The sequence below is a fragment of the Erinaceus europaeus genome, chromosome 10 (genome assembly GCF_950295315.1).
Source record: "Erinaceus europaeus chromosome 10, mEriEur2.1, whole genome shotgun sequence".
Classification (NCBI taxonomy): domain Eukaryota; kingdom Metazoa; phylum Chordata; class Mammalia; order Eulipotyphla; family Erinaceidae; genus Erinaceus; species Erinaceus europaeus.
The window spans coordinates 99,046,465-99,072,040 of NC_080171.1; the positions used below are offsets into that span (position 1 = coordinate 99,046,465).

General features: G+C 42.2%; 1 protein-coding gene and 1 pseudogene across 16 annotated transcripts in view; one reads left to right on the forward strand and one right to left on the reverse strand.

Moving 5' to 3' along the window:
- RALGPS1 (Ral GEF with PH domain and SH3 binding motif 1) overlaps positions 1-25,576 on the forward strand; it is a 353,198-nt gene that overhangs the window by 143,322 nt on the left and 184,300 nt on the right. For 13 of the 16 annotated variants that reach the window (XR_009552096.1, XM_060200191.1, XM_060200189.1 and 10 more), the window contains 2 exons: positions 11,028-11,117; positions 13,764-13,856. The exons of 1 other annotated variant lie outside the window; for it this stretch is intronic. Coding sequence is in view for 14 of the 15 variants with exons in the window: in XM_060200191.1 (XP_060056174.1) it covers positions 11,028-11,117; positions 13,764-13,856 (183 nt within the window). In the remaining variant the exon portion in view is untranslated. The remainder of the gene's footprint in view (positions 1-11,027; positions 11,118-13,763; positions 13,857-25,576) is intronic. 2 more of the 16 variants (XM_060200197.1, XM_060200203.1) reach the window with 1 other exon arrangement.
- LOC103118638 (60S ribosomal protein L7-like) lies at positions 1,927-2,706 on the reverse strand (annotated as a pseudogene).

The following is a 25,576-nucleotide window of genomic DNA, read 5'->3' on the forward strand; positions in this document are numbered from 1 at the left end:
CCAGGAAGCGAATTTATAAATACCAACAAACAAGATTCTAAAAATTTAAATGGATAGGCTAAAGATGGACAATAACCAATAAATACTAAAAAAAAAAAAAGAACAAAATTGGAAGATTCACTCTACCTAATTTTGAGACTATAAAGCTACAGTAATCAGGACAACACTGTATTGGTAAAAGTATTGGTCTTTAGGATAATGGAACAGAATCAAGAGCCCAGAAATAGACCCCCCCCACACACATGCACAAATACAGTCACTGATTTTTGGTAAATATATGAAGTCATTTGAAGGAGAAAGGGTAATTTCTCTATAGATAACGCTGAACAACTGAAGGTATATATGTATCAGCTAAGTGAATAGCTCAGATGGTAAAAGACAGGACTTGCATGCCTGAGGCTCCCAGTTTAATCACAGTGTCATATGTGTCAGAATAGTGTTCTGACTTTTCTAATGAAACTATTACATAATTTAAATAGTAAAATAACTCTTGAAAAATGAACCTTGACACTAAAACTTTCTGCTCTGCAAAGGATACCATTAGGAGGATTTGAACATCAAAGCACAGACTCAGGTATTTGCTAACTACATATCTGTTAGAGACTTTATCCAAATATACTTTTCTTATAGCAGAGCACTGCTAAGCTCTGGTTTATTGTGAAGTGGGCGATTGAAGCTGAGACTATGGAGCCTCATGCATGAGAATCTCTTTGCATAACCATTATGCTATCTACTCCCACCCCCAAATCTACTCTTAAAATTCAAATAAGGGGGCCAGGTGGTGGCACACCTGGTTAAATGCTCACATAGCATTGTGCAAGGACCTGGGTACAAGCCTAAGCCTCTGGTCCCCACCTACATGGGGGAAACTTCACAAGCAGTGAAGCAGGGCTGCAGGTGTCTCTGTTTCTTTGTCTCTCTACCTCTCTATCTCCTCCTCTCCCTCAATTTCTGTCTATCCAATAATAAATAAAAATATTTACAGAAACTCAAATAAGAAGATAACCCAGTCAAAAACTAGATCAAGAATCTATGAACAGATACCTAACCTAATAAAGTTATATAAATGGCAAATAAACATATGAAAAGATGTTCAACATCCTTGGTTACTGGAGCTATCAGACATATTTGAATGGGCAAATTTTAAAAGAAAACTGTCACTGCAATTTTTAGGGCAAGTATCTAGAGCAACACAGACTCTCGTTCATAGTTAGTGGTAAGGCAAAATGATACTACCCTACAATGATCTCTGTATTTACCTGAGTATTTGAATTCATATGCCCACACATTGAGAAAACACACAAGCTATTATAGCAGCTGTGTAATTATTAAAAATGAAACAAAATAAAGTAAAAAATTCAATAGGTGGTCAAGCTGGTAATTCCATGTAGTAGAATATTGTTCAAAAAACAAAGTAAAGACTAACTCCTGAAGCACTATATGGCTGTATCTTTTTTTTTTTTTTCCTCCAGGGTTATTGCTGGGCTCGGTGCCTGCACCATGAATCCACCGCTCCTGGAGGCCATTTTTCCCCCTTTTTGTTGCCCTAGTTGTTGCAGCCTCCTTGCGGTTATTATTGCCATTGTTGACGTTGCTTTGTTGTTGGATAGGACAGAGAGAAATGGAGAGAGGAGGGGAAGACAGAGAGAGAGGGGAGAGAAAGATAGACACCTGCAGACCTGCTTCACCGCCCGTGAAGCGACTCCCCTGCAGGTGGGGAGCCGGGGGCTCGAACCGGGATCCTTTTTTTTTTTTTTTTTTGAAAGCAGATATGGTTTATTAACTGGCTAGATTTAAAAAAATAGTCGGGTGGAGGGTAGATAGCATAATGGTTATGTAAAGAGGCTCTCACGCCTGAGGCTCCAACATCTCAGATTCAGTCCCCTGCACCACCATAAGCCAGAACTGAACAGTGTTCTGGTAAAAATAAATAAATAAATAAATAAATAAATAAATAAGGCACAGTAGACACCTTAGTTCATTTTTCTAATAAGCCTGTTGATCTGGTCTTCCCTGTTACCAGCATCTCCACCTTCTACGAAGTGTGTGGTCTTTTTCTTCATACCACCCTGTGGAGAGGATAATTTGAATGGCCAGAGGAAGTTGTTTGCCTCTTTGAAACGTTTTCCAACAGTGTAGGTCTCATGAATCAGATCCTCCATGCAGATGATGCCATATTTACCAAGGGATCGAGCAATCAAGGAGTTACCTGTCAGAGCAATTCGTTTCTTGTGGATTTTGCCATAACCTCGCTTGTAGATCAGTTCATTTACTGACTTCAAATTTGGGTATCCCCAAGCAAATAGGGTTCCACAATTCTCAGCATGTTAATTGAAGCCTTAATGAGCTTAACAAAGGTCCCATTAAAGGAGTTGGAACACCTTTCTGACCTTTGGGCTCACACCATTGATAGCTCTGATAGTGATAGCGAACGCCAGCTTGGGTTCTGCCAGGACATAGAAGTTGCCGGCTTTCCTTGCCATCCGAATCTCGGTTCTGTATATCTGCCTGTATTCCTTGTGGTAGTACTTCACTTTTTCATAGATAAGCTTCCTCCTTGCCTTTCGAAGCATCTTCTGGGCAGAATTCTTTCTCATACACTTGATTTTCAAATCGGCAAAACTCCTTAGCTTTTTTTTCAGGGTTTCTGACACACCAGGAACCACGTTCTTATTCTCTCAGATTTCTGCCTTCGAGGCAGGAACCTTCTTCTCTTCTACACCCTCCATGGTTCCAGCTGGAAAAGAGCGGCTGTATCTGAAATGCATATTATCAAGTAAAAGAAGCTGATCTGAAAAGGTGATATGTGTATGATTACTCTCCACTTTTTTATTACACTCATAAAAAAGTGTTTTTTTTTCTCTTTCCTTTTTTTCTCTTTTTTAATAAGCCCTCTGGAAAAGGTAGAACAATAGAGATGACAAACAGATTAGTGGTTTCCAGAAGCTTGAGAAGGGAAGAAGGTTAAGTCAGTGAAACACAGGATTTTGGGGAGGTGGTGAAACTTTATTTGTATTTCTTTAAGGCTGACTACATCACACGTGCATTTGTGAAAGCCCATAGAACTTCATAGCATTAAGCGTAAACCTTAGTAATGCAAATTAAAAAAAATAGCTGTGGAGGTTAGGAATCTTGGAATGAAATGAAGAATATAGCAAAAGAATCTTTAACTACAGGGGCCGGGTAGGGGTGCAGTTGGTTGAGCACATATGTTGTAGTTCGTAAGGATCCAGGTTCAAGCCCACAGTCCCCACGTGCAGGAAGAAGGCTTTGCGAGTGGTGAAGCAGGTCTGCAGGTGTCTCTTTTTCTCTCCCTCTTTATCTCCCCTTACCCCATTGGTCTCTGGCTGTCTATACAATAAATAAAGATAATTAAAAAATAGAAAAATAAATAAAATAAAAACTAAAAAAAAAGAATCTAACTACATTATGAACTTCTGAAACAATCTGAGGAGTGAGGGAAAGGACACTGATCTAAGTAATTTTTAATATGAGTGGAACCTGTTAAGATGAAAGGCAAAGGAGACTGTAGCTATACACTGCGTTCTGTTTGATAGAGATGTTTCCCAAGGGGGTGAGTAACAGTTCTGGAATCACTATATGTGAATGCTGAAACAAAGAAATAGATGGCAGATGGTGGAAGCTAGATTTCTTGTAGTTGATATAGGAAGTTACAGACAACCAAGGGGAGAAGGCTAAAAAAAAAATCCATGTGGGAATGGTTTGGAGTTGGAGGCATCAGTGTAAAATCATGTGAGGTTTAACATAGACGCAGGTGATTACGTATAGAAATAGCTGAGTGGGAGCTCCAGTGGCGCAATCGGTTAGCGTTCGGTACTTATACAGAAATAACTGAGTGGCCAAGTGGCAGTACACACAGCAGAGCACATATGCACAAGCAGCAGAACAATGTTGCAGATATCTTTTTGTTCTCACTTTTTCTCTCCATTATCTATTTCTATCTCTATCAGAAAAAAAAAAAAGAGAGAGAGAGAAGAGAGTCAGGCAGTAGTGCAGTGGGTTAAGCACAGGTGGCACAAAGCACAAGGACTGGCATAAGGATCCCAGTTCGAGCCCCCGGCTCCCCACCTGCAGGGGAGTTGCTTCACAGGCGGTGAAGCAGGTCTGCAGGTGTCTATCTTTCTCTCCCCCGCTCTGTCTTCCCCTCCTCTCTCAAATTTTTTGTCCTATCCAACAACGATGACATCAATAACAACAACAATAATAACTACAACAACAAAACAACAAGGGCAACAAAAAGGAATAAATAAATATTTTTTTAAAAGAAAGAGAGAAAAAGGAATAAATTATGAGTGTGATGGAGTCATACAGGCACCAACCCCCAGCAGTAACTTATGGTAAAATAATAATCAAGTAAATATTTGTAGCTACATGTACACATGGGTTCCCTCTCAGTCCCCACCCTCCTCCTTGCTCTACCAACTGACAACCTAGAAATAACGATACTTTGGCAGCAACAAACACACTTGCCTTTAGATCTTAGTTTCTAATGTCAATATCTAATAAAAGGACTACAACTTTTTTTGAGAACTGGCTGGTTTTTAAGATTGGGTCAAAAAAATATACAAGATGAGCTTGTGTCATTTTGCAGTGCCAAAAAAGTGAGGAAGTTCCAAACAAACAAACTAGCGAAAAGAATGGTGGGGTTATATCAAAGGGACACAGGAACCAATTGAGAACAAAATAAATAGCTTTGTATTTGATGGTAATCCAAAGTATAAAATAAATAGCCATAGATTCATACTGATTAAATAAATAAATGGGAATAGACAAACTTCTCATGCAGAAGAATTCCAAATAATTTATATAAATACTTTGCCATCAAGAAGATGGACTATTAGTGGCTCTCTTCCTTCCAAAGTTTGATGTGGTATTATTTATGTAAGTGATTCCCTGTCGATGGGCATTTTTTCCCCTTTGTTTTGCTTTTTATAAAGTGTTTCAGTGAACCTTTGCATATATTTCCATCTAAGTACTTACATTTTCATAAGATAAATATTCTGGAAAGAACTTAAGGGAGTCGGGCGGTAGCACAATGGGTTAAGCGCACATAGTGCAAAGCACGAGGACCAGCATAAGGATCCCGGTTCAAGCCCCTGGCTCCCCACCTGCAGGGGAGTCGCTTCACAAGTGGTGAAGCAGGTCTGCAGGTGTCTATCTTTCTCTCCTCCTCTCTGTCTTCCCCTCTTCTTCTCCATTTCTCTCTGTCCTAACAATGACATCAATAACAACAACAATAACTAGAAAAAAAAAAACAAAAAGGGCAACAAAAGGAAAAATAAATAAAATTTAAAAAGAACTTAACAGTAGGGGGCCAGGTGGTGGCACACTTGGTTGAGCACCTATTTTACAATGCTCAAGGACCTGGGTTCAAGCCCCCTGGTCCCCACCTGCAGGGGAGAAAGCTTTGCAAGTGGTGAAGCAGGGCTGTAGGTGTCTCTGCTTCTCTCCCTCTCTGTCACCCCTTCCCTCTCAATTTCTGGCTATCTCTATCTATTAAATAAATAAAGATAAAAAGGAAAATGGAATCTTAAAAAAAAACCAACAAAAATAAAGAAAGTAATAATGTTGAATGATATATTCAGGTTGCCCTTATTTTAAGTGAGATTTTTTAAAATTTAATCTTTTTATTTGATAAGTCAAGAGAGAAACTAAGAGGGGAATAGAAGATAGAGGGGGAGAGAGAAAGAGCAATGCCTGCAGCTTTGCTTCAATCACTTGTGAAGCTTTCTCTCTACCAGTGGGAACTGAGTTCCTTGCACATAGTAATGGGTGCACTCAACCATGTGTACCACCACCCAGTTCCCTTAGGCACTTTTTCGAAAATAATCTTACACTTTTATACTTCTAACAACAGTGTATATAAGTGCCAGCTTCTCCATACTCTCTGTACACTATTTGATTCACAGAGAGTTGATACATAAAGAGCGCTTACCAACCAATAGTAGTAGGACAGATAAAGTAGTTGAAAGGTGAACAAAGGATCTGGACAGGTAAACTGCAACACAACTAGTACAGAAACCTATGAATATCTACAACAAAAAAGTTGACTAAGTGTTTTGGGGGGAAATAAATAGCAGGAACAGCAAAGGATTATCTTTTGCATTGGATTAGTAAAGAAAAAAAACCCACAGGAATTGAAATAACTACCATTCACAAATGTCTGTGAACAAAGACTTATTTCAACTTGGTGATGCATAAACGAATAGACTTTTGGAAGCAGGTAGACATATGTTTGTTTAGTTGACCTTAAAGGGAATTTATCCCAAAGTCTTAATATAAAATGTATAAAAATGCTCACTATGATGGAGTTTATAGCAGCAGAATCACTGCAAATAGCCTATCCCGGAACAAGAGGTTAAGTTACTTCAGTTCCTGATACATCCCCATGATGAAGTACTTGTTAGTTGCTAAAAATTGTTGTAGAAAAATATTCATTAGAAGCCAGAACTCCCACCTTTTGCATTCCCAAAATAATTTTAATCCATATTCCCAGTGGAGGAGAAGTGATAGGAGGAAGAGAATAAGAGGGTGCTGAACTCTGACTATTACCAAGACCTGGAGAGAGAAGAGGAAAAAGGGAGGGACATTTGGATGTAGAAATAGGTGTATATGTGACTTGGAAGGAAGAGAAGATGGGACCTTAAAAGAAGGGGTGTGTGTGAAAATCTGTACAAATACAGATAGAGAGTTGTGGGAATAATAGTTAAGGAGGCTGGGCAGTAGTGCAGCAGGCTAAGCTCATCATGGTGTGATTCGCAGGGACTGGTGTAAGGATCCCAGTTCCAGGCCCCAGCTCCCCACCTGCGGGGGTGGGGGGTCCGCTTCACAAAGGTGAAGCAGGTCTACAGGTGTCTATCTTTCTCTTCCCCTCTCTGTTTTCCCTATCTCTCTTGATTTCTCTCTGTCCTATCCAACAACAACAATAATAATAACAACAAAAGTAAAAAAAGTAGCCTCCAGTGCAGGTACCGAGCCCCAGCAATAACCCTGGAGGCAAAAATAAAATAAGCTATAGAAAAAAATAATAGTTAACCCATATCTGCAACTTTAGTAGAACTACTGTAGCTTACAATGGGGGCGGGCATTGGGGATTCAGAACACTAGTTGTGGGAATGCCGTGGAGCTGTACCCCTGTTATCTTGTAATTTTATAAATCAATATTAAATAACTAATAATAATTTATAAAAGGATTGGAGGGGGCAGGCAGTGGTGCACGAGGTTAAGTTAAGTGCACATAGTAGGAAGCACAAGGACCCACACAAGGATCCCGCTTTCAGCCCCTACCTCCCCACCTGCAAGGGTTGTTGCTTCAGAAGTGGTAAAGCAGGTGTACAGGTATCTTTCTCTCCCTCTCTCTAGTTCCCCTCCTCTCTCAATTTCTGTCTGGCCTATGCAAAAAAAAAAAAAAAAAATTAAGTAAAAAATGGCCACCAGGGAGTAGGGCGGTGGCGCAGTGGGTTAAGCGCACGTGGCGCAAAGCGCTGGGACCGGCATAAGGATCCCAGTTCAAGCCCCCGGCTTCCCACTTGCAGGGGAGTCGCTTCACGGGCGGTGAAGCAGGTCTGCAGGTGTCTATCTTTCTCTCCCCTCTCTCTCTGTCTTCCCCTCCTCTCTCCATTTCTCTCTGTCCTATCCAACAACAAAGCACCATCAACAATGGCAATAATAACCGCAACGAGGCTGCAACAACTAGGGCAACAAAAAGGGGGAAAAATGGCCTCCAGGAGCGGTGGATTCATGGTGCAGGCACCGAGCCCAGCAATAACCCTGGAGGAAAAAAAAAAAAAAGAAAAAAAAATGGCCACCAGGAGCAGTGAATTTGTAGTAGTGTAGGCACCAAGCCTCAACCCTGGGGGGGCGGGGGGACGACAATGGGCAGATAGATAAATATAATAGTCAACCTATACTTGTCTATATCTGTGATCTTGGGAAAAATATTGCATTTTTTTCTCTCTCTTTGTTTTTTTATACATCAGGGCACTGATTAGCTCTGTAGCTCTGTCCTATGGTGGCTCAGGGTAGGGCAGACTTTGGAGCCTCAGGCATGAGAGTCTACTAAGCTATCTACCCCCATTTTTTTTTTTTCTAGTGAAGTTTCCAGTGGAGTGAGTGGGATCACAGAAGTCTGGTTTCTATAATTTTTTTGGTCATTTTGTAAATCACATTAAATGACTAATAAAAAAACTAAAATGAAAAAAGAAAAATATTCATTTATAAAAATTCCTTTGACTATATGATTAACATATATCAGTTTAGTTGGGAAAAAAAGAAAAGCAGCTATAGGTTGTATATATGGGGAAAAGACGAGAAAGACACATACCATAGTATTTATCATGGAGAGGTACATTTTTGTTTCTCTTGTTTTCTGCATTGCACTAATCTGGACTTTTGTAATTAGAAAAGAGTATTAAAATGTTTAAAGCTATGTTGATTCTTACCTAGTGGTGTCTTTCTTATCTTTTCGCCATCTCCTTCAACATGGCCCTAGCTCAGATGTCTGCCTCTCACCATTGTATCCATTTGCTGATAGTATCCTTGCCCTGTAAAAGGATATAGCCTGTCACTCCTCTGCTTAGAAGCTTAGTGTCTTCTCTGTAGCTCCTTCTTATTTTGTTCACTTAGGCTTTATATAATCTGTATTTTTAATTTTTAAAAATTTTAAATATTTATTCCCTTTAGTCACCCTTGTTGTTTTATTGTAGTTATTATTGTTGTTATTGACGTTGTCATTGCTGGATAGGATAGAAATGGAGAGAGGAGGGGAAGACAGAGAGGGGAGAGAAAGATAGACACCTGCAGACCTGCTTCACCACCTGTGAAGCGACTCCCCTGCAGGTGGGGAGCCGGGGGCTTGAACCGGGGTCCTTATGCCAGTCCTTGCACTTTGTGCCATGTGTGCTTAACCCGCTGTGCTACCGTCCATAATCTGGTTTTTATCTCCTCCAGTTTCACTCTCCCTCACTAACTTCACCCCACAGAGCACCTGCAGCATCAGTCCTGGAAGCCTTCTTGATTGCTGGTGCCATATATAGTCACACATCATTTCTATCTTTACCTCTTAAAGTCTGCTCAACCTTCCTCTTCCAAGAAGATTTCCACTGTCACTCCTTTCCCCATATTCCGTCATTTGATTTGGACTCCTATGACCAGCATTCACCAGCTGACTTCTAATATGATTTCTGGAGGATTCTGCCTCCTTCTTTGATCTTCTCTATATCAGGCAAGGACTCACAGTGTCTAGAGCCTGCACAGAGCAAAGGCTTCATGACAGCTGGGGAGATAGCATAATGGTTGTGCAAACAACTTTCATACCTGAGGCTCAGAGCTGCCAGGTTCATTCCCCAGCAACACTGTAACCCAGAGCTGAGTAGTGCTTTGACAAAGCAAACAAACAAGCAATCAAACTCCAACTTAAGAGTCAGTTTCGCTATGTTTCACAATTATGCCTTAAATGTGTGCTTTTTTTTTTTTTTTTTGGTATGTAGGAATCTATTAATTTTTTAATGTGAATTATCCTTAAGATTTGTGGCATTAAAATGTGTGCATTATTAAAACACAGGATTTATAGACATGTCATTGGTATCTAGAGTATCTTTCTTCCTTTACTAGTTAACTTTTGAGTCAATTTTTAAGTTAATTTTAGGCAAGTTCTTAGAAAAAAATGATTCTACAGAGGAAACATAGGCATGTCCTGAAAGCAAACACAAATCATTGTTCCGAAAATCTTTTTCTATACTGCTTCCTAATATTAAAAAAATTATTCTTTGCTATTTTCCTTGTGTGCAGAGTGATGGCATTTCAGTAAGGAAGATACATTTGATTGTTGTGGTAAATTTGCTTCAACTATGGAGTATCCTTAACCATTTTTTCTTTGTAAAATTGAGAAGTTTTAGATGTCTTGCTTTCCTTTTAAAGTCTACACACCCCTTGTTCTCTGTCCACTCATTCCCCTTTCTTTTTAATGATCATTGCACTCTTAGACATCTGGGTTTCCCATAGAAGTGTTGTTACACTGGAAAAACATAAACAAGAAATTGCTTCCCTGTATTTCTTGGCATGAAGCCCCTTCTGTGTTTCACTGAGGTATCATGGGATCAGCTATGTAGGTGGTAGATGACTTTCTTGTTCCAGTAAAGGACTCAGGACTAAAGGATGGCCTTTTATGAGAGGTAAAACATGACTGACGTCCTTTTGGCATATGCTAAAAACAACAACAACAACAACAACAAAACCGTAAAGCTGTATTGCCTTATGGAACTTTGAAAGATGATTTCATATCATTTAAGGTATTGGGTGAAATTGTCTTTTTAAATTTATTAGTCATGTATTTTTACATAGAGACATAGAAGCAAAAGGGGGAGAGAGAGAGAGAGAGAGAGAGAGAGAGAGAGAGAGGGAGGGAGGGAGAGAACCATAGCAGTTGAGCTTCCTTCGGTGTGATGGGAGCTGGCTTTAACCTGGGCTATGTACATGACAGAGAAGCACACTATCCAAGTGGGCTATTTCACCAACCTGGGTGAAATGGTCTTAAAAGATTAAATCTGTCATAGTTGTCCAAGTATTGATGAGTCCATCTTGTCTCAAATCAGGCTGAGGATATGGATCTCATGTGTGGCACTTCAGGATGCTTGCTTAGCCTTTTTTCCCATTTGTTTTATCTATCCATCCACCCATGGTTTCTCCATAACTGGAGTTCTGAGCAGGAGTCCTGCCTGACTCATCACAGAATCCCCCAGTGTGCCTTTAGTGGGACTTGTGTCTTATGGGTGTTGACATTATTTGTCTCTCTTGCACCACTGTGCTTTTTGGGAAAGTGGTACTGAGAATATAGGACCCATTTGCAAGGGTGGGTGTCAAGAAGCATTTGACCTCATGCAGCCCTAGGCTCCGCTCTCCAATTTCCTAGCCTCTTTAGAAATCCCACAGTAGTGGTGTCTTTGGTGGTCCAGCATTTAACAACTTTTTGTATGTGTGTGTATGTGTGTGTGTGTTTGACTCTACAGGTCAGTTTTTGGGTTGTACGAGAAATTCTAACAGCACAGACTTTAAAAATAAGGGCAGAAATCCTGAGCCATTTTGTGAAAATAGCCAAGGTAAGCTGATTTTTTTTTTAATCCTTTCCCTTCTCCCCTCTCCCTCTCCCTCTCCCTCTCCCTCTCCCTCTCCCTCTCCCTCTCCCTCTCCCTCTCCCTCTCCCTCTCCCTCTCCCTCTCCCTCTCCCTCTCAATGTTTTTTTCTCAGTGCTTTGGGACCTGTTAGAGTTCAAACAGGGTACCATGACCTGACATGCCTAGGCAGAGGTAGCTACAGGACCAGTCTGGACACCTACTTGCCCCTCCACCCCTCTACCGTTACTAATGGCATAGTGGCATGCCCCACCCACCCTCTAATCTTAACAGCTGACCATTTTTCTATCTGACCTTTCATAGGCTCTCCATGATGCCATGGGGCTATCCCTGAGATCCCTTCACCGTATTACTTCAGCTAGTGCTGAGCTGATGGATCATAATAGCATTGATGTTTATGATACCATCACATCCCACACAATTTTGTCCCTAGTCAGCACAGCTGATCCCACCCCTTCCTGGTACGGTTTGTCCTTGTTAGTTACTGGGCACTGTGCTCATCTTTTCCCTAATCTGTGCCCTCCTGCGAGCCTTCCTGGAGCACTGTGATCACTTATGTGCCCTTGCTAACTTTCCCCTGTGCACATCTGACCACCACAGTTGTTTGACTTAGCATAGCACCACTCCGTTTACTACTGCTTTGCGTGTGCTTGTTGTCTTCTTACCCAGACTGCAGGCCAGCTAATCTTTCCTGAAGCCCCTCCTAAGCTCGGAACCATAGCAGGTGCTTTATTGAAACTGTCATATCCCATGCTCTGGAATGATTATTATTATCCCATTGCCAGAGGAGGGAAGGAAGGCTTAGAGAGTGAGGTGTACATAGCAAGGTGATTGGAGCCTATCTCTGCCTTCAGGGCAGCTACTCCACTGCCTCTCACAGGAAGGAGAATGTTGTCCTTCTGTAACTATGTAAGGGGCCTTCTATCTTGTGTATCCTGAAGCATATAGAACCATGATGGGCCTAGTATAATATGAGTTGCAGACAGTGAGTTCTGTGCTGGGACATGAAAGTGGGTATATTAGAAACCTCCTCTAGACTCATTTTGGAAATGAGTTTATGGTCTCCAGCTAAGAAATTTAAAATGATCCCTCCTTAATTCTGCCATCGTCTGAGGGTGAATTCTCATGCTGGCACTGTGCCTGGTTCTTGTGCAGACCCCTCCTTTCTCTGGGGTTTTGTTTTCCAATCTACAATTTGAAAGGAATGGATTAGGTAATCTCCCAGAAGCCTTACAAGAAATTCTGTGACAGGTATAGCAAATCAGATGCACAGGCCAAAGTCCTTTCAAAGAACCTGCTGTTTACACATGAGAAACAATTAGATGTTGTTACAAGACATATGAAATGTAGTAATTTATACACCAGTGGATTAATCTCCAAGTTGGATCTCAACTGTGAGGATAAGGCATAGGGACTTTTAATTTTATTTGCCTCTGCTGTGTGCTTAGTGCTGGGTTAGATACTAGGGTTAGTAGATAAAACTTCATACTTGCTGTCAGGGAGTACAGTCTAGGGTGAGAGAGACACATGTAAAAAGCAAGTAGAATTCAGTGTGCTGAGGCAATACAGACTTGTTGGGAAACCCAGGTGGGAATTTCTACCCTGCTTGATTTGGGAACATGGCCAAGAAAGGCATCTAACTAAGGGAGGTGGCATCTGAGCTCAGAGGTACCAGGTCAAGTGTTGGAAGGAGTGGGATCAGTCTTCCTGAGAAGGAAACCCACAGCACTCATCTGGTGTTGTTCGTTGGTCTAGGCAGGTGACTTGCTGTCTCATGAAGTTTAAGTGTCATGGTTCCATCCTCCTCTAAAACATGGGGACACCAAGCTTCAGGGGGTTAGTTAATATGCTGAGGGACACACAAGTAATGAGAGTCAGGATGACAGACAGGTCTCATAGTTCCAAATGGAGAATCTACTTGCTAACCCTAAACTTCATTGACTCCCAAGAATGAGCAACAGAACCCCAGGCCTGGTAGTAGGTATTCCTCAGCATACGACCAAAAGCAGAACAGTTACATTTTTCTGCACTTACTCTCCTCTCTGTCTCTTTCTGTTACTCTCCATGGTAAGGAACTTGTCTGAGGCTGAATTGAATCCAAATGTTCTCACTAATTTGGGGGCTGGTTCAAAGGAACACAGTTGATTGGGAAGCCTAAACCCTGCCTTCCCAGCTGGGAGGGATTATGCAGATTGAGACCATCTCTCCCAGCCTCTCTTTCCGGGTGTTAAGGCAATCACAGAGGACCCATGTTGATATTGTTGGCACACCTGAGATTTCAGTTTACAAAAGCCTGCTGGGACAGTTTAGAGTCATCTAAAAAAAAAGAACATAAAGACAGATATCAAACCTTATCCTGAGCCCTGTTTCTGTCAACAACCAGACTGGTCAATTGATGAAATTACACAAGTGTTTTAGGTGCAGACTCACCTTTTGATAATGTGAAAAAAGATCATACGGTTTCTATGAAATTCCTAGAGCTATATTTTCTACATGAGATATTTTTAAGTGCAATTGAATTTCATTTAGGACATTTGGTAGCACTTGAGCATGTTTTTGTTCTGCTGTTTATAGCAGCAAAGTAATCTATTCCATATCTTTTTTTTCCCCCAGAAACTTCTAGAACTCAACAACCTTCATTCTCTTATGTCTGTGGTGTCAGCATTACAAAGTGCACCTATCTTCAGGCTGACAAAAACCTGGGCTGTAAGTTAATCTCCCTGAATGATTCCTTTGATAAGGAGCATCATTTCACTGTCATTTCCTCATACCCCAGAGTCTTTTTCCTGAATGTTGCCTTTTTATCATTGACAGCGGATTACTTTGGGCTATTGACATGTTCCCTGGCATCCTCTCTCCTTCACTGAGCCTCAGCCCCATTTGGGGACAGTGACATTGTTAGGGGAAATGACATGTGTGGGGTCAGAAGCCCTGCTAGAATGGACTTCCTGGGCTCTGTGACATCATTGTGATGACTGGGTCAATGGCCATGACTTCTGCCCTCTTGGCTGGCTCCAGACTGCCCTTGGGAAGGTCTCTGGGCTGATGGTTCACAGCTGCCCTGCATTGCTAGCCACATAGCTAGCAGTTTCTCTGGGGAAATCTGTGACCCTCATGTAGGGAAAATGCTGTTTTTTTTTCCTGAAGGCCATGGATAATTTCAACTCAGAGGTGGAGTCTGATAGTTATATAATTAAGTCTGTAGGAAAGTTTTTCTGCTGTAAAAATATTTTTAAAATATCCCAGACCTCTTTATCCTCCTTAGCTTGGCACAGTGCCCAACATGGGGGAAGTAATTGCTATTTCCATAGCTCGTTAGCATTCACCTCCTGGCCTGCCTGGTCCAAGGTCTCTGACAGTCACACAGCCCAAGCCTTTCAAGACCCGTTTATGTCTCATGGAACTGAAGGAAAGTATATGGAGTTGTCAGGTGTGCTTCTGCAACTCATTTCCGAAGTCTCTCTGCCAGCTTATAGAGCTGGACTCTGTTTCATACTTGACTACTTCAGTGACCTTTTAAACGTTTGGAAATTATGCTGTAGGTGATCAGAAATAAGCCTTGCTTCTTTAAGTTCTCATTTTCTGTAGTTTAGCACCAGCAAGTGAAGTGAGAAGAATTAACCTGGAGTCAGAAAACTAGGTTGGCATTCGGGTATCATTTAGAGCCTGCCTTCTGCAGGGCTCATTTCCGCATGTTGACTCACAGAGGTTGGCCTAGATCAGTGATTTTCCACCAGTGCTTCGTAGGACCCTAGGGGTTCCTTGTAGTTGCCTCAGGGGCCAGCAAAGGCTGGAGAGAAGAAGAAAGGATGCCAGGCAGACAGTTTGGGCACTATTTCCACCAGAGCAGTTTTATGTGCCAGTTTTATGCACTGGGCCTTCTGGGTGAGTTTTTAGTTGAGCCATGGCTTGGGAGGTGGAGAATAAGTGTAAGTCATTGGTCTCTGTGGCTGCTCTGCCAGCCCTCAGTGATTCCCAAGTCCACTTAGCCATTAAGCTTTTTTCAAGTTGCTTGGAGATTATTTTCTAAATGAATTTTCCATCATTTATGTGCTGTCTGCTTCTTGGACTGTTAGGAGCTTTGTGCGAATTTAAGGGAATGAATCATGGATCTCATGGTACGTGGACCTTACTGTCAGTAATACTGTGACTTTCAGTGACCCAATAAGGTGCACAGTGGTGTGAGGGCAGTAAAGAGTCAACACAGGGTTGGGGGCTGGGCGGTAGCGCAGTGGGTTAAGCCGACATGGCACAAAGTGCAAGGACCAGTGTAAGGATCCTGGTTAGAACCCCTGGCTCCCCACCTGCAGGGGGATTGCTTCACAGATGGTAAAGCAGGTCTGCAGGTGTCTATCATTCTCTCCCTCTCTCTGTCTTCCCCTCCTCTCTCTTTTTCTCTCTATCCTATCCAACAGCAACAGCAATGGCAACAACAAGGGCAACAAAACAGAGAAAATGTCTTCCAGGAGCGGTGGATAAAAAAAGGGGGGGGGGGATTGGGCAGTGGCACAGCAGGTTAAGCGCACATGGTGTGAAGCACAGGAACCATTGTAGGGATCCCGATTCAAATTCCCAGCTCCCCACCTGCAAGGGGGGTTGCTTCACAAGTGGTACAGCAGGTCTGCAAGTGTCTATCTTTTTTCCCCTCTCTTTCTCCCTTCCTTTCTCGACTTCTCTCTGTCCTGTCCAACAGCAACAACAGCAGTGACAAAAAATAATAATAATGACAACAACAAGGGCAACAAAGGGGAAAAAATAGCCTCCAGGAGCAGTGGATTTGTAGTGCAGGCATCAAGCCCCAGCAAAAACCCTGGAGGCAAAAAAAAAAAAAAGTGTCAATACAGGGTCTGGGGTGGCAGTGGCCTAACACAGAGCCGTGACCCACACATCGAGGGGATGAACCATCCATGAAGCTTTTGCTGGTGTTCTCTGCAGGGTGCTATGCACAGCCCAGGATGGTAAAATGGTAGAGCATTATCAGGTCAGTGCAATGCCTAGCAGCTTTCTGTGTGGCCTGACACAGCACTGCTGCAGAGTGGCCAAGTTGTCACTGCTGTTGATGGTTCCTTTCTGCAAAGAAAACAAACCTCCCACAGCTCCTCAGAGAGTGTGGAATAGAATATCCACTCAAGAACCACTCAGAAACACAGGCTTCCTCACATAACTCCATTCTAGGCCATATGGACCAACTGCCCTTCCTTATGGATGTGGTAGAATAAAACATGTGCCAGGCACTGTATAAAAGCTTTCCCCACATTAGCTCTTTTCCTATTGACAACTGCTTGCTGAGGCAGGTACTTATATCGCTGTCCATACAGAAAGGGAGATGAAGGGCCAGGGGGGAGGAACAATTTATGAAAGGTTTCTCAGCTAAAAAGCAGGCTTGGAATCAAAACTGAGCAGCTTGGCTCCAGAAACCCTGCTCTTAGCAACCATGCCCTACTGAGCTGAACAAAGACAATTCCATCCTACTTGCTGTCACTCAGAATAAGAGCAAGGGGTTCTGTTTACTTTTTTCTCTCCTGTCCAGAGTCCTCTACTAGAAACTTTGAAGATGATTTTACCAATAGACTAGCAATGCCTGCCCAGGTCTTTGGGCCTCTGATCTGGCTGGGACTCCTGCTGATCTGGCACCTGGTCTATGGAGTAGAACAGAAAGGAAAGTCAGAGGACAGCCCATCAGGGAGGGCCCAGTTGCCAGGGAACTGGAAAGTTGTGCAACCAGACTTTGAGGACTCCCTCACAAAGTGTATTTTGACCACTCATTTCCCTGGTTAGTCCCAACCATGCTTCCACTGCTGCTCTAAACCCCTGGGGTGGACTGTTTTCTTAGCTGCCTTGGTGATTGTTTATAAGTGGGAGCTTGAGAAATACCAGGAAGCTGAGAGGACATATTACCAAAGACCAGGGGATCCAGAAAACCATGCATCTCTGTTATTTTTCTGAGAAGCCTCCCATTACCTCCCAAGGACTGAGAGCTATGGTTATCTTCTTGGTTACAGAGGGTCACTCACGGGGGGAAGGTGGGCATATCCAGCATCCTAGAAAATAAGAATGGCACCTGCCAACTGTGGTATCAGGCAGAGAAGAGGTGAGATGCAAGGAGTAGATTATGACATGGAACCTCCAGGGTCACGTGGGGGAGCCATTTGCCACTGGCCAACCCACCATTCAACCTTTGTTTCAGACTGAACTCTTATTTTTTAAAAACATTTATTTGTTTGTTTATTTATTTATTTATTACTGGATAGAGACAGAAATTGACAGGGGAGGAGGAGATAGAGGGAAAGAGACAGAGAGACACCTGCAGCCTTTTTTTCACCATTTGTGAGGCTTTCCCCCATAGGTGAAACCAAGAACTGAAACCCAGGTCTTTGCATACTGTAATGTGTGCGCTTAACCAGGTGAGCCACCAGCTGGCCCGAAGACTGAACTCTTTATGCCTGAACTAACTAACCCTATTTGTCCAAGGTTACTGGTTGGTGCAGAGTGTTTGAGAAATGGAAAATTCTTTCATCCAAGTCACCGTAGCCCACTTGTACTCAGGGTGCCGCCATGTTCCTGACACTCTCCACACCTAACACAGCACTTCTGCTTTGGAGCTTTGTTTATAGGTCTACCTCACCCATTTTGACTACATTCCTTCATAATGAGGTCTGATTTTTCTCTATATCCCTGGTGCCCAATGGAGAGTTTATTTGCTGTTTGAATTGTGTATGTTTGTTATGCTGAATCACAGCCTTCTTTTGCTATTAATTTCTGGTAGTGGTTTTACCTTAGTCAAAGAGAGCTATTTCCCCTCTGTCCATGTGTCCCTTGACCTGGAACTTGTGAGATCTCATGGACCTATAGAGCAGGGAGGAATAGGAGCACCTACCATGGTGGTCTGAAAGTCAGTGCTTTTTGGGTCCTTGTTTAGAGAAGGATGCTGAGGTTCCAGGGAGTGCAGTGACCTGTCTTTGATTACATAGGCTCTGAGCGCCACCAGAACTGGTCTACGTTCTTGGCCAGTGTATTGCCAGTGAGAGACCCAGTATTGGAATGGAACTAAGCATAGGCAGGGAGAAATAGGTAGACACACTGCTTGGGACTTAAGACTGGAGACGGGAGCCTGGGACACAGACTCATAGGGCCAAGGTATAAATAGCTCCTAGGTGTGGTCCCCAAAGTCACTTGCATGCCTGGGAAACCTGGACAAAAGTGGGATATAGGTGGTGGAGAATACTGGGTCTGCTGTAGCACAAGAATCAGGAAAGGCCTTTTTGAGAAGACACCTTTCAAGTTAAGACCTGAGTAACAAAGGGACCAGCCCTGCTGAGTTGAGGACACAAGAGGACAGTAAGTTCAGGGGTCCACATTTGGGAGAAGCTTGATATGAGAAAGAAATGCCAAGGCCAATGTGGCAGGACTGCAGTGGACAGGAAGAGGTTGGTGCCAGATGGTGTGGGTAACTCCTAGCCCAAGAGAGGGGGTAGGGTTTCTTCCACATGGAGAGAGTAGAGTGATGGTGGAGGTAGAGATAGAGCTGACAGGATTTGGGCTAGATGGAGATGAGGAGAAGGGAAGAAGGACAATACCTAGGTTTATCGCCTAAGCTGGGAAGATAGTAAAACATTTGCAGTGATCAGAGTGACCCCAAAGGGAGGGGGATATCCTGATTTAATCATGAGTGACCCAGGGGTATGGAAGTCCTGGAGTGTGGGTGAGGCACCATTACAGTAATAAGAGTCATGTGTATACATACCACATACATGTGCTCTGTTGCCCTGTGCACATTCCCATCATGACTTGCTCTTTCCTAGTGAACAGATCCAGAGTTTGACTCATCTGCAGCAATAAAGCCAAAACTGAAGTTCTTGACAGGAGTGAGTCATGGTTGGTGGGTTAGAAGGCCTACTCTACAGGGTGCTGATCTGCAAAGGAAAGCCACCTGGAAGCAGGGTCCTCATTCCCAGATACCTTGAGCACAGGGTCACTGAGCATGGCAGCTTGGAGAATGGTCCCTCCTACCTCGAGAACTAAGGCCATTCAGCAGATATTCTGGGAACGTTCATATATGGTGTTTGCATGTGCCAGGTTTTAGAGTCTTTAATTCAGGAAGTTCCTCTGTCCCCAGTGTCTGATGCAGTGTCCCAGTGACCACTGTTGATGTCATTGAGCAGGTGGTGATAGTTCTGAGCTGCCCGTTTCAGTCCTTCCTGCATCTTAGCTCAGCTGGGAGATGAGATGGGTGAGGGCATGAGGAGGCTGACGGTCGAGAAAGTCAACATGTGCAGCTTCCAAACGTATCCTCCCAAACTTTCCCTGCTTGTACTGCTTTTCCAACTATTGTTGTTTTCACCCTCATCTGCCCTGACATTGCCACTACATCAGACACATTCAACATCCCTTTACAAAAGTTGCTTTTCCCTTGCTTTAGTAGTTTTCCCTCTGTTATGACAGCTTCTGCCCCTTCATTTTTTCTATCCACTGTGTGTAAGTGTTTTGCAAGATTCTGACTAGTCCATGCCTTGCCCTGTCTCCCACCTTTTGGGGAGCTCACCCGCTTGTAGAGCCTCAGCCATCACTCCTGTGCTCTATGATAGTTACATCCTTTTCTCCACCCCAGCCTCTCTCTCTGGAGTCTCAGAACCACTTTTTAGCACCTGCTGCTTAGAGACCTCTGTTCACATGCTCCTTTGACAGCAGGCACTGACATGTCTGCAATTAAACTTTGTTTCCAGGAATTGGTTGCAAGTGCCAGCCGACGCTGAGCAGACTGTTTTGGACTTGGAGTGAGGCAAATCTGGTAGGCTGAACTGATGGGGAGTGTGTCCCTCCATTCCAACTGCCTGCTCCAAATACACAGACACAAATAAATACTGGGTAAAGTACAACCTAATTAAAAACCAGAAAGCAAAGCTAAAGTCGGAGCCAAAAAAGAGAAGTCACCATGTGCTAGAAGTAGAGTGTTGTCAGAGTCAAACGCAGTGAGCAGTTAAGAGAAAACACGGTACACTGGCCCTCAAAGTTCAGTCCGTGTGTGTGTGTGTGTGTGTGTGTGTGTGTGTGTGTGTGTGTGTGTGTGATTTAGCAGTGTTTTAAAAGTTTTGATTTTGGAGGAATAATGCCACACATCACACCTGCCTTAAAGTTCTGTGCTTCCCCTCCCACCACCAGAGTTCCCACACTGCACAAGAGGCACTTTGGTTATGATTTGCTTTTCAAGTTCATTTACTTTAGTCATCCACATTAGTACCAGAGTTTTTAACTCCTGCAGCGGAAAGGAAGTCAAGGCTGCAGGTCCTGTACACATGGGTTGAGGGCTGGAATTCAGCTACCCTTAGAAATTAGGGACCCATCAAGTGTCATCTCGTCAGAAATTTTCTGTCTAGCCTGGAGGAGCTCCAAGAGATCACAAGTGGAAAAAAAAGTTATGTATGAGAAAGTGTCACCCTTGATGGGACTTTAGGCAGCTATGAGGTCTGAATACACATGATCTGAATTGATGTGGGGATCATAGATCAGGAAATGAGGGAACTGTAAAATGAAGATTGACAGTGTGGATGTGATCTGGGAAATAACTCAGCTGGTAGAGTTAAGGTCTTGCATGGCTGAAGCTCCCAATTCTACTCCTGGTACGTATTGCTGGAGTGGTACTCTGACCTCTCTCTTTCTTGCTTTCATATGAAACTCTTTGTATATCTCCTACAAAATAAATAAGTCTTAAAAAAAAAAAAGCAGCATAGACTCTTAAATACCTAGGTTCAGCCTGTAGTTGCCTTTTGTAGGAAACATAAAGTGAGTAAATGAAAAAAAGTTTAGAATCAACACATGATATGTTTAAGATAATTATTATTTATTGCTACTAGTGCTATTATTATTTTAAATTTGTCTTGACTTTTGTCAGGTGGGCTGGCAGAGGCTTCCATCCCTTTTATTTATGATTTGACAGCACCATCATCTCCTAGCTAGTTTCCTTCCTTCTTTTAAGTCCTTCTTCATATCATTACTAGAGTGATTGCCCCTACAGCATTGCTCTGGTGTTTTAACTTCCCTGATTAAAGACAGAGCTTAGCAATTAAAAGACAGAGCTTAGTCTCTGCTTGGCCAGAGATTCTCTCTTTTTATTTTTTGGATAGGACAGAGAGAAATTGAGAGGGCAGGGGAAGCTAGAGAGAAAGACAGACACCTGCAGACCTGCTTCACCACTTGTGAAGCAACCCTGCTTGCAGGTGGGGAGAAGGGGGCGTGAACTGGGATCCTTGCGCAGGTCCCTGTGCTTCCTATTATGTGTTCTTAACCCAGTGTGCCACCTCCCGCCTCCCAGAGATTCTCTACCCAGTGGTGGTACTCTGATACCACCATTTTGATGCTGCTCTTTTACAGTCTGGCATTTAAACGTAAATTTCACCAGCTCCAGTTTTTACAGTAATGAGTATTTTACAGTCAGTTAATTGTAAATCTTCTTCAGACTTTTAACCCTGAATTTTCATGACCTTTCAAGTAGGGGCGAGAAACATTAGTATACAGCCCTTAAAATCATTTGTTCTGGCTCTGCCAAGGAGACCCCGGGCAGGACTCAAAATTCAGTCAATATAGGAGATTTTTCCATAGCAACATAAAATGCTAATTTTTAAAAAGAAAATTGAACTGATTTGTTTACTGCAGGATTTCTCAAACTGTGAAGTATGCTAATGTACATAGGAAGAGCAGGCAAAATGCTGTCTTACCTGTGGTACTCGCTGGAAAACATCAATTTAGTTTTAAAATATGTGTTTCCATTACTTACTTTTCTTTTTCAACTGTTAGGTTGGGAAATTCCTGGTTAAACCTGCAGGCATTTGGTAATTCTTAATTTTCAGGTTGATGACTTTATATGGCCTATGAATGATGTTATAAATATCCAAATGGCCCTTGGCAGAAAAAAGGTTCTTCACCCCTGCCTAAGAGTAAAGAAAGATATTGAGCTTGGGTGAGGGTGAGGGTTGATATGGAGGATGCTGATGGGGAGAAGCAGTGTGGAGTTTCTTAGAGGAAACTTCCAGTGGGGATGTGGCATTCGATGAAAGCTCATTGGTAGGATACAGAGCACACAGTAAAGCCATTTTGGTAATGGCAGCAAATGTCATACAACTCCATATGTACTTCACACCTACTTCCTTGCCCTAAAAAACAAGCTATAAACCTTTCAGCTGTGGCCAGTGGAACATATGCTACTACCACCAACATAGCAACCCAGCACCCCAAGTCATGTGCAGAAGAGATGCAAGAGTTGGCCAGAGGAATTTCCTGTTCAAACATGTCCACAATCAACTGATTCTTTCCCTTTTGATTAGTATTCACTCTTCATGCTTAGCTGCTTGTGAGTGGCACCCTGTCTGCAAGCTGAGTTGAAGCAGTATCTGGAAAAGTCGAATAAGGAGTAAAATAGTCATCACATGCCCACAGTATGGAACTGACAAAGTAAAAAAGCGCACTGTGCCAAAGGCAAGTTTCCTTTTCTCTTTCTCTTACCCCTTTCGCTCCCCCACCCTTTCCAGTGTTGTCCAAAGCAACACTTCCTTCGATTTCTGCCTGACTACTCTTCTTTTGAGTTGTTCCTGTGTGATCCTACCTCTATGCTGCTTACTTGCTCATCATTTAGCCTCTGGGGCTCCTTTAAGCCCATCTTATCTGGTTGGAGTCCTTCAAGATTTTTTTTTTTTTGCCTCCGGGGTTATGGCTTGGGCTGGGTGCTGGCACTACAAATCCACAGCTCCTGGTGGCCATTTGTTCCCCCATTTTCTTGGATAGGACAGAGAGAAATTGAGAGAGGAGGGGGAGTGAGAGGGGATAAGGAGAAAGAAAGATAAGATACCTGCAGACCTGATTTGCAGTTTGTGAAACATTCTCCCTGCAGGTGGGGAGCCGGGGACTCAAACCCACATCTTTGTATACCTTGTACTTAGTACTGTGTGCATTTGACTGGGTGAGCCGCACCCAGCTCCTCCTTCAAGGTTTTCTAGTACTACCTCTGACTGCTGTTCTACCCCATAGAAGAAACTGTTCTCTTCTAGAGTCTTCTCTGGTGTTTCTGACTCTTTCTTCTCTTAACTAACCCTTTTCACTGCTCAACCCCATGGAAGAAATAGTGGTACACATTTGATGCTGGATCCACCACCCAGCCAATATCTCCTGCTTCCATTCTTAGGGATTTCTGAAAATATATCTTGGGCTTGACGTGAGTGATAATCAATTTTTTTTTTTAGAAAAAAGTCTTTAAAAACATAATAAAAACTGTTTTATGAGCTTATACATTGTACATATGTGTGTTCATATCTAAACTGTTAAAGGATAATTTTTATTAGTGATATGACACAGAACTGTAAGATTTCAGAGGTATAGTTTCACACCCACACATGATATATGCAAGTCACCACACATTCTCGCAAAGTTCCATGCTCCACTCCTCAAGCCCTCAATAACCACTGTAGTTCTCAGAAAATCAAAGAGACTGATGACTTTTTTCCTGTAAGTTCATTTGCATTAGCCTTCTGTATTCCACATATGAGCAAATCAATCCAGTAGTTGTCGTAAAGGATAACTTAAATAAAAAAGGTTAAATTACAACTCAGAAAAGAATAAATGAATGTTTATCAACAATTGTATTCAACTCAACAGTTAGTGAGAGAACCAAAGGGCCTTGGGAGATAGCATAATGGTTAAACAAAAGACCTTCATGCCTGAGGCTCTGAGGTCTCAGGTTCAATCCCTAGCTCCACCACATGCCAGACCTTATCAGTGCTCTGGTCTCTCTCTGTAGCTCTCTTTCATTAAGAAATAAAGTATTTTAACAAGGAGAGAGAACCAATAACATACAGTTCAGTAAAAGAGAATCCAGAATACTATGCTTTTAGTTGAGATCAGCTGTTCCCATGCTGTCTGATTAGTTTAGAGTATTACAGTTGTAGTCAAGTAGTGAATGCTGAAATTAATTTTTAAATGCATACAAAAATCAGTATTCTGGGGAGTCGGGTAGTAGCTCAGCGGGTTAAGTGCATGTGGTGCAAAGCACAAAGACTGCCATAAGGATCCTGGTTCGAGCCCTTGGCTCCCCACCTGCAGGGGAGTTGCTTCACAGGTGATGAAGCAGGTCTGCAGATGTCTATCTTTCTCTCCCCCTCTCTGTCTTCCCCTCCTCTCTCCATTTCTCTCTGTTCTATTTGACAATGATGACATCAATAACAACAACAATAATAACTACAACAATAAAACAACAAGGGCAACAAAAGGGAATAAATAAATATTTTAAAAAGTCAGTATTCCCAGGGCAGTGGCCAGTGGAATTCCATAAGATGTAATTTACTACTTTATGGACAGGTATTATTTGCTTTACTGCATTTTCTAAAACAATATTTGTGTCTATACATAGTTCAAAATAGCCTTATTCAAAACCAAATGTGAACAGCTACTAGGATGCCTACAGAACTTCACAGCTATGATTTTCCCTTATGTTATTATGATAGTCTCTATTGATCTAATATTTCCTATTAATAATATGGCTTTGCAGTTTATGTATCTTTCAGAAACTGGTAGTTTGTATCTAAAGAGGTAAGATTTTCTTTTTTTTTTTTTTTAAGTGCCCTAGTTTTTTTCCTTACTGACTCCATACTCAGTCTGTTGAATCCATTGGTCCATAGATTATCCACAACACTAAAAATTCTTTCCATACCAACAGTAGACACTGGAATTGAAATAGAATTTTGAGTCAGTTTTAGCATATTTGGAGCAATGGACTCTTTGTTAAAAAGTATTTCCACATATCAAGAAATGTTTTTCTTTCAAAGTAAGGGTACAAGAACCAATGTCCTCATAAAGGAGATTTGGAAGGGCTTTTTTTTTTTTTCTCCTCTATGAAGACAATTTCCAGATTTGAAGTACATTTTTTTAGGTCAAGAGAAAAGTACAAGTTAGGACACAGTAAAGGAGATTTCCAAAAGCAAAGTATTTCTTTAGGTATTTGATCAGGATTTGTGGTCTTCCTGATTTTTGACCCTACTGATCTCTTGAAGCTGACAGCTGTCAAATTGATAGTGGGAAGATTATTTTAAAGATTTTATTTATTTATTTATTTATGAGAAATGATAGGAGAAAGAACCAGACATCACTCTGGTACATGTGCTTCCAGGGATTGAACTCAGGACCTCATGCTTGAGAGTCCAAAGCTTTACCTACTGAACCACCTCCCGGACCACAAGGAAAATTATTTTAATTAATATATATTAAATTAACTTGCTTTTAACCTTCTAATTTTACTTGACTTGCACATGTGATTATAGCTACCCCCATACTCACCTTTTTTTCCCCAATCTTAATGTGTTTTGTCCTCCTTTCTTTGTAGAAGATTTCAAAATCTGTTGTGGTGATATTTCTAAAGAGATCTCTTAGATACTGGCTCAATAGCC